A 19,544-nucleotide genomic window follows, 5' to 3' on the forward strand; every position below is an offset into this window, starting at 1 on the left:
GTCTGCGGAATCATTAAGATGCTGTTTTCTTGCAGTCACAGGAACATATTTAGTCAAGAATTCATAACGTAAAGACATACAAAAGATGATACCTTTTTTAGAAATATGGGAGAAGTAAGAAGTCTCTACCTGAACTATCATTAGTAGTTGTTTTCTTTAAACTAATGAACATATATTACTACTCTGATGGAACTAGCTCTTCCACTGAGAATTGAATTTCTTTATCTTGACAATTACAGCAGTAATTTACAAGTCAAATTAATAGTGGAATATTTTTTATATTGTTTCTAACTTCTTTTAGTGTTACTAACAAACAGATGGGTATAAGCATAAGATCCACTGAACAGTAAATCCAGCATGAAAAGAGCTGGAATAGTAAGATCATAAGCATAATAATTTATAAGAAAATTTCTATTATAAAATTACAATTTTTCTATATTGCAGTTATGAAAAGAGAGGTCAGACTTTTCAGAATAATTGGAAATACATTAAAATTTATCTGCCTTGTTAGATCACACCTTATAATTGCTTCCACTTGGAGGAGATGGAATAAATTATTCAGTATTTTTTATGGTCTTTCCTTAGCAGAAAGTGAAACATCTCTTTATTCACAGTATGGGGAACAAGTATTCATCTTCTCGTTCAAGCAAAGTATTTCCAGATTAATATAATAAATTATGTCTGATAATAATGATGTGTAATAATAATCTGTGAATAAACATTATTTATCAACCTGTCAAAAATGCTAAAAGGAAGGGAATTTACAAAGTTCAGTTTATTAAATAGGGTTGTACTTCAGACAGCCATCTATCCTCAGAAGATTTTAGTGCAATCTGCCATTTTAACTTAATTTTACACAGGAATTCAAACAGCTGTTTTAATCACTTAGCTATTCAATATATTTTTGGGTGTCATTCTGGTTATTATGACGTTTCAGACATCTCTATCCTAGATGATTCCAGTACTTCCAGTGTTTGGCTATATACATGTACATGACATAGAGGAAAGCTATATTCACAGAATGCTTTCTCAAAGAATTTCTCTCCTTTGCCTCTAAAGCACCTTACTGACAGTAATGCAAGTGTTAGAAAATTTGTGGTTTATGTCTTAAGGGGCCATTTGTCATTCAGCTTAATGACTCACTGGAAAAATTAATTTTTTTGTAGTAGGTTCCTTTCATGAAGAAGGAGCTGTGAAAACAGGCATGAACATGAATGGACAAAATCACATAGAACCTAAAGTCAATGTTCATATTTTCACTGCAGGACATCTGTAAGAATTACAACCTCAAAATAGCCTGTTTAGTACCATAGGGCATTTATATTCTGTTGCTTGAAAATAAGGACAAATTAGTAAACGTGGAGATCAATACAAGCCACCAAGCTTGAATTATGCCAGGTAATTTTGGATTGGTACTTTAACATTTTTTTTTAGTTATATCTGAATATATATATTTAATTTCTTCAATAATATACAGTAGTTTTCTCAATTTTATATTCATTTCAAACTTACATGTAAGTTGATATAATGCAAATTTAAAAAACAGCATTTGTTATAAAGGATGGTTAAAAATATTACAAATGTCAAGACGAGAAATAAACATATTCCCATGATGTCTTGACAAGTTACCTTAACTTTTACTATGTTTTTTTCTTACAGTTATGTCACTGCATGCAAATTCAGGCATTTAACTCAGCTGCATTCACCAGCAAAATTTTTCATGAGAAGAGAGCACAGCACTTGCTGTGCTTCACAGCAAGAAGACATCATCAAGATTCCTAGTCTGTCTGCAGATAAGTACTTATGCTTATTTAAATTACCTTCATCATGCATATTTGAAGTTTGATTGATGCCAACGCTCAATTTATGGACTTGTGCTGACTCTACATGTTTACACTCCTCTAGACTATTTACAGAATCTCTTAGGAAACCTATACTTTTGAATTGATCTCCAGGGCCACTAAATGTAAGGGTAAATTTTCTAGGGTGAGCTTTGAGTTTTGGATCTAGACATCTATTTTCAGCATTGATGATACTTGGTTTTGTTTATCAGTGGTATTGACAGTGAAATAAAAGCTGCTCAGTAGGTTTGTTATTTAATTAGTGTTAATTGAATACTTAAGTATGTACAACCTCTTTTTCAAGAAATGGTTAGTAACTTACGCTATTATTGCAAGCACTGCTAATGTCTAGGAAAACTGAAATTCCTTAAAACATTTTGGAAAAGTTTTAAGTACTCATTATTCAAACAGAACTGTGTCTAAAGTTAGTAACTGGAAGTACTCCTGGCAAGTAATGAATGTCATAATAAATTTATTACTGTCAACATTTCATAAAGGAAACATTGCTTTAAAATAGCACCTTAAAATCCCCAGCTTTTATTGCTCTGTTCTCTCTCAGTAAGCTCAAGACATTTAAAAAAAAAAAAAAATCAGGATTCTAAAATAACTGCAATGTGAGTAAGCACCAAAAAAAATTCCATGTAAGTTTTTAATTTGTTTCATCCTCCAAAAAGATCATAATATCAAATTTCAAATAAAATATTCTAGAATACACTAGCCTGTTTTTAAATTGTTTCTTATGGTGTTATGCATCAACTGAGAAACCATAAGTTTGTTCAGACCATGCATATGTATGCAGTTAAATTTACATATTTTTATCCCATTCAGAGAAGTATTTAAATTGTATGGAATATGTAAACTGTTATGAAGATGTCTGTAAGACTCTGTGTGGAAGCCTGCTTTATTTGCAGCAAAAAGAAGAAGCATTTGAAAATAATTATTTGAATTACAGAGCTACTGTATTAGCACTTTTTCTCTCCATTAAGAAGAGGAAAGATAAAGAAATAATTTAGAAAGAAAAAATGGCAATTAACAAGTGAAATTTAGTGTTAGAAGCTGTGTGATTTAGCGTCATTTGTGTGTTCAGTCTTGGGTTTCAAAAAAGAAATGCAAAAGAAATGTTCATTAATCTCGTCTTTAAAGGCTGAAACCAAATCATCCTTTACTACAAGCCAAAGTGAACTGATGGTGTATATCACTGCATGGTTGCCAGCAGAGAAATATTTCCTATTTCAAGACTCAGTTCTTTTGGTTCAAGTACTTGCCATAAACCTGATCAGACCAAGCTGTTAAAAGTACCACACATTTATAAAACAAAGCATTTTTGTGACTTAAGCCTACAAATACAAAAAACAATTTACCTAAACATGTTTTCCTATGTCAAATGGGATTTTTTAACTTACTCTATCTGTTGTAAACCATTACCTTGGTACTCACTTTGATGCCTTGCCAAGGCCGACCTAGAAAAGAGACTAGACGAAGTTAAATAGTAGAAATTTATTAAAAGGCCTCAATGGATACACCTTGGGCAGCACAAGAGCCCAGCCAGGGCTACACCCAAGATGAACCCAAAATGGTCACAAAGTGGACCACTGGTCACAAGGTCTCTCCTTTTATAAGTTCTGGTCCATTAGCATATTGGAATTAATTGTCCAGTTATAGCTTTAGGTTATGAAGTCCCTTCCTTCTTGTTTTTCTCTCTTCAGTCCACTTTGTTTATGCTCTTGGGCCTGAAATTTGGATCAGTTGTCCTTGGTCCCCATCTAAAAAAGGAATTTTCTGTCTAGCTACTCTGTGAAGAGATTTTACCATCCCTTAATATGAAGCACAGAACTACACACTAAAGCCGTAAAGAATCTGAAAAATATAAAAGCTAAAACCTAAGGCATCAACTTCCCCAACTTAATCCAAAAAGCCATGAAAATAAGTCTGATCCAATTCAGTAATCCTGCTTCATTTTTTAGAGAGGAAAATATTTTTTTCTGCCACACTTTCTGCCCCATACAATTCTTCTGCTTGAATTACAAAATGTTTCATCAAGGTATACAGAACTGTTATTTAATTCTACAGACAAGGGTGCCCTCTAAACTAGAGACATATCAAACCTTTCCACAATTTTAAGTGAACACATGCTAACTTTTCCAATTACATTAAAATGAATATTTGTAAACATTATACAAAACCTGCTAGAAGGAAAGACAAGAATTTATATGAAAGACTATTAACTTTAATTTCTTATTTTAAGTATTTCCATATATCAAATATTTGCAGTTTTGAAGATTGATGCTAGCATTATTACTTTTCCCTGCCTAACTTGTCATTTTCACCACTGTCACCTCAATAAATACTCACACAGTTGACATTTACCTCTGCATTCCTATTAGAACAGAGGAGAGTCACATGTCGGATGTGGTTTTCATTTACATATCAATCATTTAATTTCTTATTAAATTATCAGGAAAGTGTTTTCTTTTTACATTGATATAATAATTAATGAATTATGCCTTATATGAATTTACACACAAGTCATTCCCCATTCATTTCCTCCTGTTCTATTTTTGGTTCTTTTAAATTTTTAACGTTGTGTGTGTCAACCACAGACAAAAGTAATTCTTTTCATTCTGCCCTGGCATTTTTCTTCATTATTTTTGACAAATGTAAGTTGATCTTCTTAGACTTGTGGAATGCAACCAGTTCTATCAGATCTGTAGATGATAACAAAGATTGATAGTGCTTCATGTAACAGGCCACAGCATCACTGAAGGGCAATAACCAATGTTAGGAGAAACAGTCCTTAAAGGTTATATTGAGAAATTGTCAACATTTTTATGCCAGTCACACAACAATCATAACCAGTTTCTTGTGTTAATATATAGGAAATCTACCTTTTGAAACATATACTTTATTGTTTGTGAATTTGATGGTTTATTTACCATTCAGAATTACTCATTTGTAAGAGTGAAAATGTTTTAGTGCTGTAATTATTGAGAGATGAAAATAGAAAAAGAGTAGTGTTTTGATAGGTAAATGCATTATCACTTACCTTCTCTGCTGATTGGGCCGTACCAAAAAATATTGGAATAAAAGCTAACCAAATTATGCAGGTTGTGTACATAGTAAATCCAATGGGTTTTGCTTCATTGAAGGTCTCTGGAACCCCTCTTGTTTTAATAGCGTAAACAGTGCATGTGACCATCAAGAGAATACTATATCCAAGAGAACAAATGAGAGAAAGATCTGAAATGTCACATTTGAGAACTCCTCTGGCATTTTCTGGTTCAAGTGTCCTCTGCTCTCCATAGTCTACAATGGTGTGTGGTGGATCAATAGCAAACCAGATGAAGACTCCAATAAGCTGCAAGGATATGAGGCTGAAAGTGATCACCAGCTGAGAAGCTGGACTAATAAATCTGGGAGCTGTGACAGATTTTTTACCTTGTTCAAATATTCTGTGAATCCTGTTTGTTTTGGTAAGCAATGCAGCGTAGCTGAAACACATACCAAGTCCTAAAAAGATCCTTCGAAATGAGCAGACCACTGTATCAGGAGCTGCAATCATTAAAAAAGTAATGGAGTAACAGAGAAAAATCCCAGTCAGGAGCACATAACTGAGCTCCCGCCCAGAGGCCCTGACGATCGGTGTGTCGTTGTACCGCACAAATGTCACAATCACAAAGGTGGTGGCAATTATACCGAGAATAGCTATGAAGACAGGCACGATGGCCCAAGGAGAATGCCACTCCAGTTTGATGATAGGGATAAGCTGGCAATCCGTACGGTTGGCATTTGGTCTCTTATTAATGGGACAGAGTTCACAGTTGAATTCATCCACCTGGTAATGGTAGCCCTCACAGCGCTCACAGTGCCAGCAGCAGGGCACTCCCTTCACGGTTTTCTTTCTTTCCCCAGCTTTACAGGGCAGGCTGCAGACAGATGCTGGATGAGTGTGTTCTCTGTTAGCCCACTGCATATCTTCTACCTGTGGGTATAAAAAATTAATGAGATTTCTATTTTCCTTCATTTATAATATCCTAATCCTGGCCACAGGTTTGTCATAAATCACTACTTGCTGACAGCACAAATACAGTTTACCATAATAAGAAACCTGTTTCTTTCCCTTGCACTGGCTTTAAAAAAGTGTTAAATGATTGTGTCCAATAAATCATTCATGCCACAGGCTTGATGAGTGTCATTAGTTTCTATTTACCTTTTTGCTGCTGACCAAGTTGACATCTGTAAAGATATTTATTGACTCCAGGCTAGTTTAAAATCAAAAAGTCTCATACGTAGTGCTGTAAAAAGTTAATCACATGCAAATATAAATATCAGTAGTTCTCAAACATTTAATTACAAAACAAGTCTCTTTTCAGAGGGAGCTTCAGAGCAATTTCTGGTACAGTAAAGAAATTGATTAAAATCTCCATGCATCAGGTCTGGCAAAACAAAGAGTTCCAGAAAAGAAAGGTCTGTGATGCCATCCCTTGCACAAATGTGGCTATTTTACACTTTTCCACCTTTGATGCCTTGAAATGCTCAAAACTGTTTTGTTTGTATTTCTAGACGATTAAAATAAGTATATACTGCTTTCCAAATAACAATGGAAAAAAATGTCATGACTACTGCCTTAGTTCTCCTGAACTAAGTCCTGAATAAGTCCAGGGATCCTTTTGTAGCACAAAACAATGCAATCTTGTTTTAGAAATCCCAGCTTTCTCCACAGCAGCACAGTAGCACAATATACTTTTTTTCATTCACCTATGTAATTCTTCCTGCATGCCCTGCAAATGAAATCTGAATGGGGAATTCTTTCATTTAAAGAATTTCCTACCTAAAATTATCACTCAGTTTGGTGCCAGCTGTCCTTAGCCCACCCTTATTAAAATCCTGTTCTGCAGAGGTCACTGAGAGTGAACCAGAGCTGTGGTAGAGCAGAGCCCCTGGTGGGTACCGGAACCACTCCTTGTTGCTCCAGGCCCCACCTTTCATTTCTTTGTGAGGTGGTGAGCACTCGAGGACAAAGCATTTTCCTTGTTCTTGCCTGTTAAGTACTTAGCACTTTTGTTTCATTTGGAGGTTTTATTCATAAGCGAAACAGCAGTAACAAAACTTCAGGCGTCAGGAATGTTTTCAGTTTCTTCTGGAGGAGGACAGAATGAGGACAGCTTACAAAAAGGGGTAATTTTGGCCTTTAAAGTTTATTTTTTCAGCAATTTTTCAAGAGATTTGAGAGGAAATCACAGTGTAGCATTACTGGCCTTATTTGCCTTCCCCAGAGAGCCAGAGCACCAGTTACAGCACTGCACAGGGTGAATAAAGCAGCCACAAGCAGCCAGACTCCTGCTCTCCTCTGTGCCCCTTTGGTGCAGGACTTTGATCTTGTTCTCCACTCCAAGGGAGCACAGAGTAACAAGGAGACAACAATCGCTCATAAAACCAGCTCTGTGAACCCTCAGAGTCACTCGAGGATTTCAGTGGGAGGGGATCCTGAATCTCCAGAAGTCAGCCAGATTTTATATCAAGGATTGGGATGACTATGCAAAATACATCATCTAGTGACTATGGAAAAGAAAATAATTTAAGCAATTAGCTTCCTAAAAAGACCAAGAATAACCCAGTTTTGTATGAAACAGCTTTGATAGCGCTCCAGCAGAGCACTTGATACACTAAAAAAGATTCACCTCTATTACAATCTCCTGGTTTTAATCACTGAAATCCTAAAAGCCCACATAACCCCTTATTGTTTCGTCTACTACACATGAGAAAAAACATGCTATGATGAAATCAGCATGATAGTAAAAGACAATTTGCCTTCACATTGTTGCTAGGAGAATAAATACAAATCTTGCGATCTAGTCACATACTACAGTAATGGGGGGCAACAATAACCCATGGTCATTAATCCAGGTCTGTGGATAAGTTTGGAATGACTCAGAAAACAACAGTACTACATATTGGCTAGATTATAGCACACAATAAAGAACCACCAGCAGAGCAGACACCACCTTATCCAGCATAAACTTAGAATGGCATGGACAGGCAATATCTCATCCGGCAGAAAGCCGGACAGGATAAAGCTTAGCTGTCCAATTTTTAAACATATTTGAATTAGCAAGGTGAGTTTATACCAGATCAGTATTTAATACCATGAGGCTACAGTGGTTCTTTTCTGCCATTAAGCATCCTAAGGTCACATTTACTGTATTGTGAATACAGTAGTGGTTTAGATAAGTACAGAGAATTTCCTTTTGTCTTTTAGAGATTCTACCTTATTAAAAAGGAAGTTTAAAAATTAAAAAAAAATCCTTTAATTTTACAGCTATTTACAATTTTACATACTTTTGTCCTGACAGTATTTTAATTAACTAAAAACATGCCTAAAATCTCTTCATGATTTGCAGAACATTAAAGTGCCTCAGATTACACCTCACATTGGCAACAACTGATAATAAATTCCTACTTCTGAAGCTAGCTGGGAAAGATTCATATATGTTTTTCACTCTGATACATCTGATACAAACTAAAAAAGTTATCATTTCCAGCTTATAAAGTTATATAAATTTATTAATGTTAAAAAACTCACTGAATAAAGAATTGTTTTTCCTAATAAATAAATAAATTATTAATATAAACACTATTGACTGATTAGCCATAAAAAAGTCAAACACAAATGAATCTTAAAGTATAAAAAGTTCTAAATCAATGTAGAAAATAACCAGAATGAATGGCTGGGGCAGGTGGATTTTACAAGGAATAAATCCTATGTTTTAAAATTTTGATTGTCTGGATTAATTTTCTAGGCAAAAACCCACATGTAGAGTGACCTAGATTTATCAAAAAGCTTTAAAAAATATTATGAGATTTTCTTCATTAGTTTTGTACTAGTACAAATACTAGTACTTTTGTACTACAATTTAAGAAGAAAGAGGAGATATAGTCCCAAGAAACATTGGCCAGTGTTTGAAATTTAAAATTGTTTCAAAATACTTGTGTATCTGAGAAAATTCTGGTATTGTAGGATGATAACTCTAGAAATTTGTGGAAAGATGGGATTCTCCCATGAACACAACCATCTGACAACTCGGTTTATAGCTCTATTAACAAGCAATGTGCCACAGTAGGAACCAATCAGCAGAGCAAAGCTGTTAATTCTGAGGAACTGATGATAACATTGGTCTGCATTTGAAATTAGAGTCTGCAGAAGAAGGTTGTATTGACCTAATTTTGACATAGTTCAGTGGGCTTCATTAATGAAGATTAACTGTCCTTCTGGAAAGCATATTCTGCTTTCATTTCAGCCAAAAGCAACCCAGTTCACCTGGCCCAAGACACACTCCACAATGAGCAATTGTGCTAAGTGAGAATAATTAGTAGATTTCTTTCACAAGCCGACTCTTGGTTGAAACCAAAATGCTGATGTGTGTATATCCTCAGACTGTTACTTGGGCAATACTGTAGTAGGAACAGAAGATAGAGCAGGGGAAACTGTACCTCAGAGTGAGCACTGTGCTTTTATTACACTTGAACAGGTCTGTTAAGGGTTTCTGTACATGTAGACTTTAATAACTGAAAAGCCATGCTAATTCTGGTCATCTGGTTCACTCCCAGCTATCCACAACCTGCAGCAGTCTTTGCCTGTAATGTATTTTTGAGCTATTATTTCGCATAATATAAAAGTAATAAGTAAATGCAGTACAAAAAATAATTACAATAGTGTTAAATATCTATCAGTTTTTTTCACTGATTGTATGTGTCAAAGATTCCAGTTTCTTGAACTTGTGCAGAAGATTCACCCATGTCATTACTTTTCTCTCTTTATGAATTAGTACTATTGATCCCACTTCTTCTCTGAGATTAACTTTATACAATAAATGACAGCAGGGACTGTTAAGAAACTACAAAACAAGGGAGGATCATTTGGGAACATAGAATAAGGGACAACTATAATTTCCAGAACTACTGAAAACCTGTAATAGTCAAGCTTTAAAGGGAGTTGCTGGATGCTCATCCTCTTCTGAAAATCATAATTTTTTATGTAGACATAAACACTGAGCAGTGGAACTTTCAAAAGTGCCAAGGGGAACTTGCTCAATATAGCTAATTAATTTAAATGAGAGTTAACTGCCTTGTCTGTTTAACTGCTTTTAAAAATCCCACTATGCTTCCATCTGCAGTTTTCACAACGTAAATACTTTGGAAAACTTGCCCTAAAATGATCCAGAAGTTCAAATGTTACAAAACTAACTTCAGGGTATCTTGACTTTAGGTACACATTTCTGAAGATTCTCATGGGGGAAAGAAACTGTCAAAGAGGCCAAAGTCAGACAAAAGAAACACAGAAAAGAAGGTGCTTTTTAATACTGAAAAAGGATTAAGTTCTGCAGTTCTTCAGCTCTTACTGATTAAAATGTCTGGGTCTGCAGGATTCTTTATACTGCTGAGACCCTACCAAGGTTGAGCAGGTCTCAGATTGTTAAGTAGCCTTGGGTAAACATGGTTTCTGGAAGACTTATTTTAGCACCTCATTTTCATGTGACATCTTCTAGATCCAGTTCACTACAGTATATTACAAGGCAAAGTTCATAGCTAAATGTATCTGACATCATCTAGATCAGCTGGACTGGGAGAGCCTAACTCTGTATCTATTATTGGTAACGGTTTAAACATTATGTCAATTTTATTTGAGTAACTTCTCCAAATTTGGAAAATGCGTGATAGGTTGATGTGCTATCATGAAACACCTCACATTTCCCCAAGATGTGGTTCCATTTCCTGCTATTCCAATACATACCAGAGTGAAAACATCAGAAATACTTTGACAGCATGTCTGCAAGATGTGTATTCATTTGCTATGAAATGCATCATGATACAAAAAGAGAATGGCTTCATTGCTATTTCAATGGATATAAAAATCGTCTCTACATGAGATATCTGCCTGATGGGGCTGCAATTTTCTTTAACGTGCAGCATTAAGATTCACAGTTCACTAAACCATTAAAATACAGACAAAATGCCATTTCATATAAAAAAAAATAAACACCTCTGTCCTTCATGAACATTGCAAATACAAATCCCTTTAATATATAATAATAGAGCTACAAAATTAATGATGTGAGAACTTGGCTAAAAGAATACAAGATTGACATGACACAGTACAAATTGCACATTCACATTCCTGGAACCCACATTCTTCCAATAATCAGGCAACTCATTCACTTAGCAATGCCCTCAGCAACTGGAGGAGACTGATCAAAAATGCTACTAATAGGTCAAATATAATTTCTGAATTATGTGTCCAATATATATGCACAAAAACACTCTGTTTACTGTTCTTAATTATCGTGGAGAAACTTATCAGTTACTTAATTCAGCAAACCATGAACAATATAAAGACACCTGGACAACCTTCAAAGGGTTTTTCAGAGTACATCGCTTGGGTAATATTTAAATGTTTCTGATTGTACTATATTATCACTTGCAAGAATTTTCATTTTTCTTTCAAATCTTAGAGCCAAATATTAATTTAAAAATGAAAAATGAATGTTTAATTCTCTTATTGTAACAAATGGAATGATGTGAGTTCTGGATAGAGTAATGGAAATGGCAATTATAAGAGCTGTGGGAGCAGATAGACATCTTGTTTTGTAGTCAGTTAGCCAAGACTTTCAGAAGGATCAGGAGTTTTACATATCAAGTCATAGGACTTCTAATAGATATTGAGATTCTTAGCTATAACAATGACAAAGAACTGAAATATCATCTCCAACTATCACTAGGAATTTTTCTTATTTTTATCTCAAGTTCCTGGAAGTATTTACCTTGTGACAAAAAAGGTCTATCCTAGGAGCACAGCAAGTGAGTGAATTAAGGGAATTTCATCTAGTATTTAGATTTTAAAATTGTTTTATACATCTATTCTCACAATAAAAGTTAAAGTCTTTAATGTACCTTGTCCAATCAAGTAATCTGAACCATTAAAACCCAAAAGTAAACTGAAACTGGTTCAACTAAACGAATTCATTATGAGTCTAAATATAATGATCATTGTATTCTGTCTGCCAGATAGATTTATCTTATTAGAGAAAGCTGGGTATACCTACAACTATTTAAGCAGACGTGTACAGGAGGGAAATAAGTCAATGACAAAAAATACAACTTATATTAAAATAAAACAAAATAAAACAAAAGTGAGAATTACTTCAGATTGACATGCCAGAATAAGATCTATATCGTTACCAGATTTGCCATAATTGCTGCAAATTATTTATATAATTCACCCTATACGTGGCAGTGTGTTATTTTACAATTTGTTCTGCTGTAGTATGTTTTAATATTCCTTGTTATAAGTTTGTAATGGTTCGTTCTCTGTACCCCATTTGGCTTCCCTAATGGTTCAGTCCTGAGTTATTTACCACAGCTTTCCCTGCCAAAATGTATTTCAATCTACATGTCAATCCACCTGTATACCGCCCTTGTTCCCTTGCCTTACCCCTGTCTGTCAAAGATAGCACACTCCTTTGGTTCTGGAGTGTTCCCTGTCTTTCACCCCTTCCTCGAAGCAGAATTGGATTGTAAGGTTTGCTCCCTCCCCATGTTGGCTTCTATTGGGGAGCCCTTACCCTGCACCCTTCCCCTAATGCCCTCCTATGGGTCAAAGGTTGTGTCCTCCCCATGTTCCCTCTACCCTTTAAAAGTAGTCCCTTCCGGTTCAGATTGGTCACTTGCTCTGCTCCCCTTCGGGAATTAAATCCTTGGAGGCTCAGATAAGTGTCCTTCCCTTATTCCTCTGCCTTGGTTTCCTCGTGCTTTGTGCCTCTGCTGTGCTACCCACGCCGCAGCAATCACCGCCACCCGCAACAGTCTCGGCAAAGACCACGGGCGTGTTTGCCCTCCGGCCACAAGTGGGACATTTATAGCTAGCCAGTGAACCTCCATCCCGTGGCTGCTGAGAGCCAGACACACCTATACAGATATTTTTCCTAACAACTGAGATGTCAATTTCTGTAATTTTAGGCATAGATATAATTCCATGTTCTGCAAAGAACGTGGAATTATATATTTGGTTTTACCATGTATGTTTGAAAACTAATGCAGTCTAGTATCAGTTTGAGGAGTCTGAGAAGCTTGATGAGTATGAAACGATCAGGCTGAAATACTACAAGACAAATAATTTTTTCTCTTTTTCTTTAGGATCAGAAGTACAGGTTGTTGAAAGAATCCAGATGGAAGCTGAATTCTCCTATCTGTAAATTCACCTGCCCAAATTTCCTCCTAGGCAAACCACTTACTTTTCTCACAGCTTTCTTAAAGGAAAAACAGTTAAATTTAAGATCACTTTTTTTTTTGAATGTTTGCATTTTAATATTTACATACTATTTACATGTATGTTTGTATGTATAATTATTTTTATGCAAGTATGATATAAAATGTTCAGGAAGGAAGGAAGGAGATATTATTCGTGAAGACACAGCCTAAATTTCAAGTGGGGATATAAATTATGTCCATCTCTCAGGTTTAGAAGGCTTTTTGCCCAACAATTACTTATAGTTTCGAAAATTTGACTAAAACAACTTTTACTTTTAAAACTGAGCAGTATATTTTCTAAGAATCAATACCAAAACCATCATCATAGTTCTGTGCTTTCTCAGCATGTCATAATCTTTCTTGTCATCTCCAGTTTTCAGAACTGCAAGATGACCAATCTCTGGAATTACTAAAATTTTTATTGCATTTTTATTGTTCTGAACATACTAACAAGTCATTCTCAGATAGAGAAAAATACTTATAGGGACGGATGCTCTAAGGCAATACAGAAAAATGGAAAATAATTCCATAAAAAAATATAAAGATTCTTATGTTCATGAATAGAAAAGTTTAAATACTTGCCTTGCTTTATTAATGCAAATATGTTATTTAGTGGGCTGATACTGTAATTTTACCTCAAAGAAATCAACCGTACTAATTAAGTCATATTCATAATTCATGACTGCTGAATACTTGCATAGAGGAACACACTGTGTTAACCTAAAACAGGGAATAGTCATGCCACAGTATCACAATTACACAGAGGAATTGTGCTATACGGTCTTAAACTGCTAGCCTTTATATGGCTTGGGATCTGGCTTACTTTTTTATTTTAGTTGGTCTTGGCACGTTTTGGTTTTGTTTGTTTGTTTGTTTGTTTGGTTTGGTTTTTTTTTGTTTTGTTTTTTTTACTTTTACTTTTCTCGTACCATGATTTGATTTCTTCTGATTCTTTCAGAATTGCTGGCCATAGTAGATACCTGGTACAAAGGTAGGAGGAGCTGCAGTAATACCTTCTTCAATTTGCCAAACAAGAAACATTAATGTGGATGGAATACTTGGGAAACATAATTTTATTCTTAAATGCCTTGGGGAGGAGATAACACTAAGTGCAATGATTAGCAGGTCTTCAAATAAACAGTTACTGTTACTGCACTGTGTAACCACCAAATGGAATTTTACAGAAATCTAGTAGGCACTTCTATTCAATATATGCAATTTATTTTTTTTTCTTTACTGAAAGCATGAACCACAATTAATTTTCAAGCACTTGCTTCTGAAGATAACCTCTTTATTTACAAAGGAGACAAAAAATTACCCCCAACAAAATAAAAGAATCCAAACAAACCAAAACACACCACCTCAGAAACATCCCATTTTAGATGACATTAGCAGACTTCAGATTTTTTGAAAGCTCTTTCAGTTTCTATATTTTAAAAATATATGATTAGTACCAATGTGTCAGACTGAAAATCAGCTTTCCAAAGTTATTCTTTATGCAGACCACTTTCACATAGACAATCTCTCTCACATATCCTTACCTAGAGGTCCTTGCTGCTCTTACATATCCCTGACATGCACTTGAAGAGAATTTTATGAGCATTTATAAATAAAATTCATGCTGTATACACAAGGATTGAAGTCATTATATGCTACTAAAAGCAGACTGTGCCATAATTTTGCATATGTAATTAAACAGCTGTTTAAGAAAAGATTGAATGTGGCACTAAGAGCCATGGTCTAATTGACAAGATGATGTTAGGTCATAGGTTGCGCTTCATGATCTCAAAGGTCTTTTCCAACTCACATGATTCTGTGATTCTATGTTCACAAACACTCAAATTAAAAACAAACTAACTAACTAATTAAATTCCCAAAAAACGTCTCAGATTTAAATTTTGAAGTAAATGGGCTTTTGAGAGGAAATCTTCCACCATCACATTTTTGTCAACTGATGGGTTTTGATCAGCTTTAGTACTAAGGTTATGTGAACCATAATGCTTGAAGTACTTTTTTACTTCTTGCAGTTGATCATGCAGAAATAGCCTGCAAGCACATCTTAAAAAATTCAGTGCTTTGAGAAAAGAAAAGGAGCATAATTCTGGCAAAGAGTTTTTTAACATCACTTTCTTTGTGCCTGGAGAGTCTCCTCTGTTCTTCCTAAGGCCCATCACTAGTTTAATAGCTTAGCTGCATTTCTTGATGAAAGTTTTAATACCCATAACAAACATGCTCCCTCCCATATCCAGTTCTTTTAGCTACAGTTACCTAAGTTGGAACTGGCTTGTCCCAAGCCCAGTACGCCATAGCTACTGTATTTCCCTCCAATCTGTGTCAGGTGCCTTTCAAACCCAGTGGTCCCTAGATTCTTCCTCACTTCACAGCTCAGCATAGACAAAAGGAACACAAAGGATTCAGCACAGTTAGTTGCCATTTGAATTTAATATAGATTTTTTTTTTAATTTTAAGACTATATCATTTCATAAATCCCATTTGTTTCATGAAAAATATTCATCATGGCATGCTTTTAATTACTGTATTGGTTAAATGTGAATTTATCAAAATGAGAGCTGTCCCCAAATTCCTTAATGATGGGCTGTGAAACAAATGTACTGGGCTAAACCTTCAGCTAATTTAGTTCAGCCCAGTAAATTTAGTACCATTATGCTAACAAGTTACTATTTCTTAACCTGTCACAGTTTTTTTGTTATCTTTAATATTTAATTATTTTAAAAATAGGAATTAGCCAATCACAAAAAGCCTCAGTTCAATATGAAGAAAAAAATGCTGCTAAGTTTGTTAAGGTTTTAATCCTTCCCCCTATTTTTAAATGGTTTAATCTACCTCATATTTCTTGATCAGAGCAAAAGGCACTGTGTGCATGAAACTGAAAAATGAATGGTCCTAAATTCCATCCTACACAATCCTTCCTACAAATTAATACAAACACAGATAATATATTCTTTTTATTCCCGCTCTGCTCACAGACCAAGATGTCAACTGCACTAAGGGCTATACAAATCTACAAGAAAGCATTATGCTCTCAATCCCAAAGAATTCACAGTCAAACTATAAGATAAAGGAGAGCAGAGTATTAGCAGAATACAGAACAGACCACCTAAAACTATTAAGGCAACACAGATCAGCATGATAGTCAGCAGCCATCTCAAACAGGGGCTTTTTGAGGAAATTTTGCCAAAAAAGATTTTTAACGAGGTAACAGAAAGAGGAAACCGGGGCAATTTTGTATCTATTTGCTGAGCTTTCCATCCAAGCAGAAGACAGACAGCATGAAGGCATTGGCTTCATCAGTGACCTCTCAAAGAGTAGCATAAAACAGAGCTGAAATATCCTGTGCATCTTAGCTTCTAAAAATGCTTTAGCAAAGTGAAGCTCTTGAAATTTTGGGAAAATTTGCCCTCACTTCAGCAACCTTCATTGACTCTGACAGAGGAACAGACAAACTCAGCAGAAATACAGGGATCAAATTTATTTACTTGTCTGGAAAAAAAAGAGACACTATACCTAAACTGTTCCTGACACATTTGTCCCACCTGGTTTTAGGAAAGAAAAGCTGTAGTACATTATACCCTGAAACATATCAAACTCTAAACCCCAGAACACTACTTTAAGATGGTTTCCCACTTCAATGGTACATATCTTATTTTCCAGCTCTTCTTCATGAAGAGTCAGATCTTTTCATGCTAAAGACTTTGAATTTTCAGCACTACATAAACAAAAGAAATAACACTAGCCCTTTAAACACAGTTCCAAAGAGGAAGCAAGACTACAAACACAAAATGTGTGAAAGTCTGAACTAACTCAGAACAGGCAGAAAATAGATTGTATTTTATACTGAGATTTCCAGCAGCAGAAGAGCTTTCACTGCCAAGTTTGCACTGTTGCTTAGAATGAAGAGTCAATAATTAAATTTAAAATTCTGCAGAGAGACCTAGTGATCTGTCAGGAACAAATACAAGTACAAGGAAGAAGTTAAAACTAGAGAAAGTGCCACACAACATGTTTAATTGGGGGTGGTGGCAGGGGGGAAAGAAACAAACCAAACCCAAAAATACCTCTTACTAAAGAAATAAAGGTGAAAATTTTCAAAATGAGAGAAAGTGAGAGGGTTTCATATGGACTGAAAATATTGGGGTTTATTTTATAATATTTACAGAACTGAGTAGATAGCAAGCTCTTGAGACTTTATGGGGAAGTATGAAGAATTTGAAAATGGGAAACCTAGTGCTTATATGCTGAAAAGGGAGGGCATGAAGAAGCCAGGGAATTATCAATCATTCATTTTGACTTGGATTCCAAGAAAAATCCTGAAAGAAATAAACAAACACATTTCAAAAACACAGAGAAAACAAACAAGACAAGTAACAACCAAAAGGGATCTGTCATCAATGGGCTGTCACATTTCCTTCAGTGAGAGGGTAACAGGCAATGTGGATGAGAGACAAGCAGCCAGGTGTCATTTATCTTAACATTAGAAAGATTTTTGACAACATCTCAAATTACACTCTCAGTCACAAGCAACCTAGTGAAACAGATTTAGCCCCTAAGGGCTAGGTGCAAATTATATCAGAAAGCTGAGGAAAGATAAAATTTGTAGTTGATTTACTGTCAGAAGGGAAGGGATGGCACTGGGTGTGGTCTAGAAAGGTCTGTTGTTAGTCTGCTATTATTCAATATTTGTGATAGCCATCATTTTGTCTGGATCATAAAATAGAGTATAGGGTGATCAGATTTGGGCAGTAATATTGGGAAAGGCTGAAGCCATGCTGAAGGTCAGAATACTTATTTCAAATGATACTGCAGAGTCTGAAAAAATGAAGCATACAGTTTAACAGGGACAACCAGCAGTACATTATGGGTCAGGAAGGACAGAGGTGGCAGCTCTTCAGAAGAAAAAGAGATCTCAGGGCTCTAGTAGATTGTGATGTATTGGACCGATGTTGTACTGTTGCAAAAGGGGAAAATGCCAGATAAATGCAGATAGATACAACAATCTTCCCCTCTACTCTCCATCATGACTACATGAAATTATGTTTCTCCTGTACTCTGCACTAGTGAGACTGTAGTCAGAACACTTTCTGAAGGTTAGGTCATTGTATTTCCCTTTGAAGGCAAATCAAATGGGGAGTCCAGAGGAAATCTGCAAAGATTAGAAGCATGTCTAGAAAAAACGATCTATGTGACTAAATTGAACAAATTCCTCTTGTATAGCCTGAAGAAATAACATAGCCTAGGAGGTAAAACAACAGTCTTCAAATACATGAAAATTATGAGGATGTGCACAATGTATACTGAATAAAATAAAATATAGGCTTAAATTATAGCAATAAAGAGTAAAGTTAGTTATTTTTAAGACACTTTGGAGAGATGAGAGTAGCTAAAAAATGAAAGACAATGTCTTCAGAAGCTACAAAGTCTTCACCCTTAAAACAACATAGAGTGTAAAAGATGTTAACTTTATCCAAGGGCTAGAGAGTCTCTTGAGATCCCTTTTGCTGTCTTCTGTAACGTAAATGCAGATTTCAGGTACTAAATGTTTTGAGAACAAATTAAAATATCATAACTAGGCTAAATAAATAGGAAAATAGAAAAATGTCAATGTACCCTCTTGTCAGCTAAATTCTATAGGCTGTGTTTTGTGATTTTACAGCATACCTATTTAGGAAAAAATATTCACAAGAAAAAAGTAAACAGGAAATGGTAATGATCCTACTTTTCCTATGTCTTGCATAATTAATGATGCATTTTAAATATTGTATGGTAAATTGCTTTTGTTTACAGTGAAAATACTTCTCTAAGTGTTAGGGGAAAAAGGTCTAAGTAAAAGAAATCACCACTGCTGCAATAATAAACTGTTACCCACAAAAGGGAACTTAAATCAGTTTGGGATATATTAAGCAGCTAGCATGTAAAAAAGAAGTCCAAATTGGAGTCCTATATATGAATGGAAAAAAGGTAAAGAAGTAGTCCTTAACCAGTAAAGTGATGCACAACCTGAAGCAAAAGACGATCCTAAATAAATAACCAGGTTTATGACTCGATAAATATTTCATGGCTTTCTTCTCGAGCCCTTGCTAAAGATTGCTAAAGACAGTCTTGTATTCAGCACAAAACCAAGTACAGGAGTCCACTTGCTCCTATGCCTCCCAGCATTTGCTCGAAGGATACAAGACATTGCCTTTGAGGGGATTATGAGAAGATCAAACCCGCCAAACAAATGAAAGTCAGAAAAGTTTAGAAGTGATGACCCCATCTCTGAATCACTATGCAAAATCAATATTTACAGCTTACCTGCTCCAACCAGCCCACAGTTCTGGAGATTGTCCAGCTTCCCAGGGCAGCCTAGTACTTAATTATCCTCATCCTTAGAATCTTCCAGCA

General features: G+C 35.3%; 1 protein-coding gene across 2 annotated transcripts in view; it reads right to left on the reverse strand.

Moving 5' to 3' along the window:
- GRM8 (glutamate metabotropic receptor 8) overlaps positions 1-19,544 on the reverse strand; it is a 301,344-nt gene that overhangs the window by 37,031 nt on the left and 244,769 nt on the right. For both annotated transcript variants that reach the window (XM_053977511.1, XM_053977512.1), the window contains exon 8: positions 4,885-5,820. In XM_053977511.1, the coding sequence (XP_053833486.1) occupies positions 4,885-5,820 (936 nt within the window). The remainder of the gene's footprint in view (positions 1-4,884; positions 5,821-19,544) is intronic.

The sequence above is a fragment of the Vidua macroura genome, chromosome 5, assembly GCF_024509145.1.
Source record: "Vidua macroura isolate BioBank_ID:100142 chromosome 5, ASM2450914v1, whole genome shotgun sequence".
Lineage (NCBI taxonomy): Eukaryota > Metazoa > Chordata > Aves > Passeriformes > Viduidae > Vidua > Vidua macroura.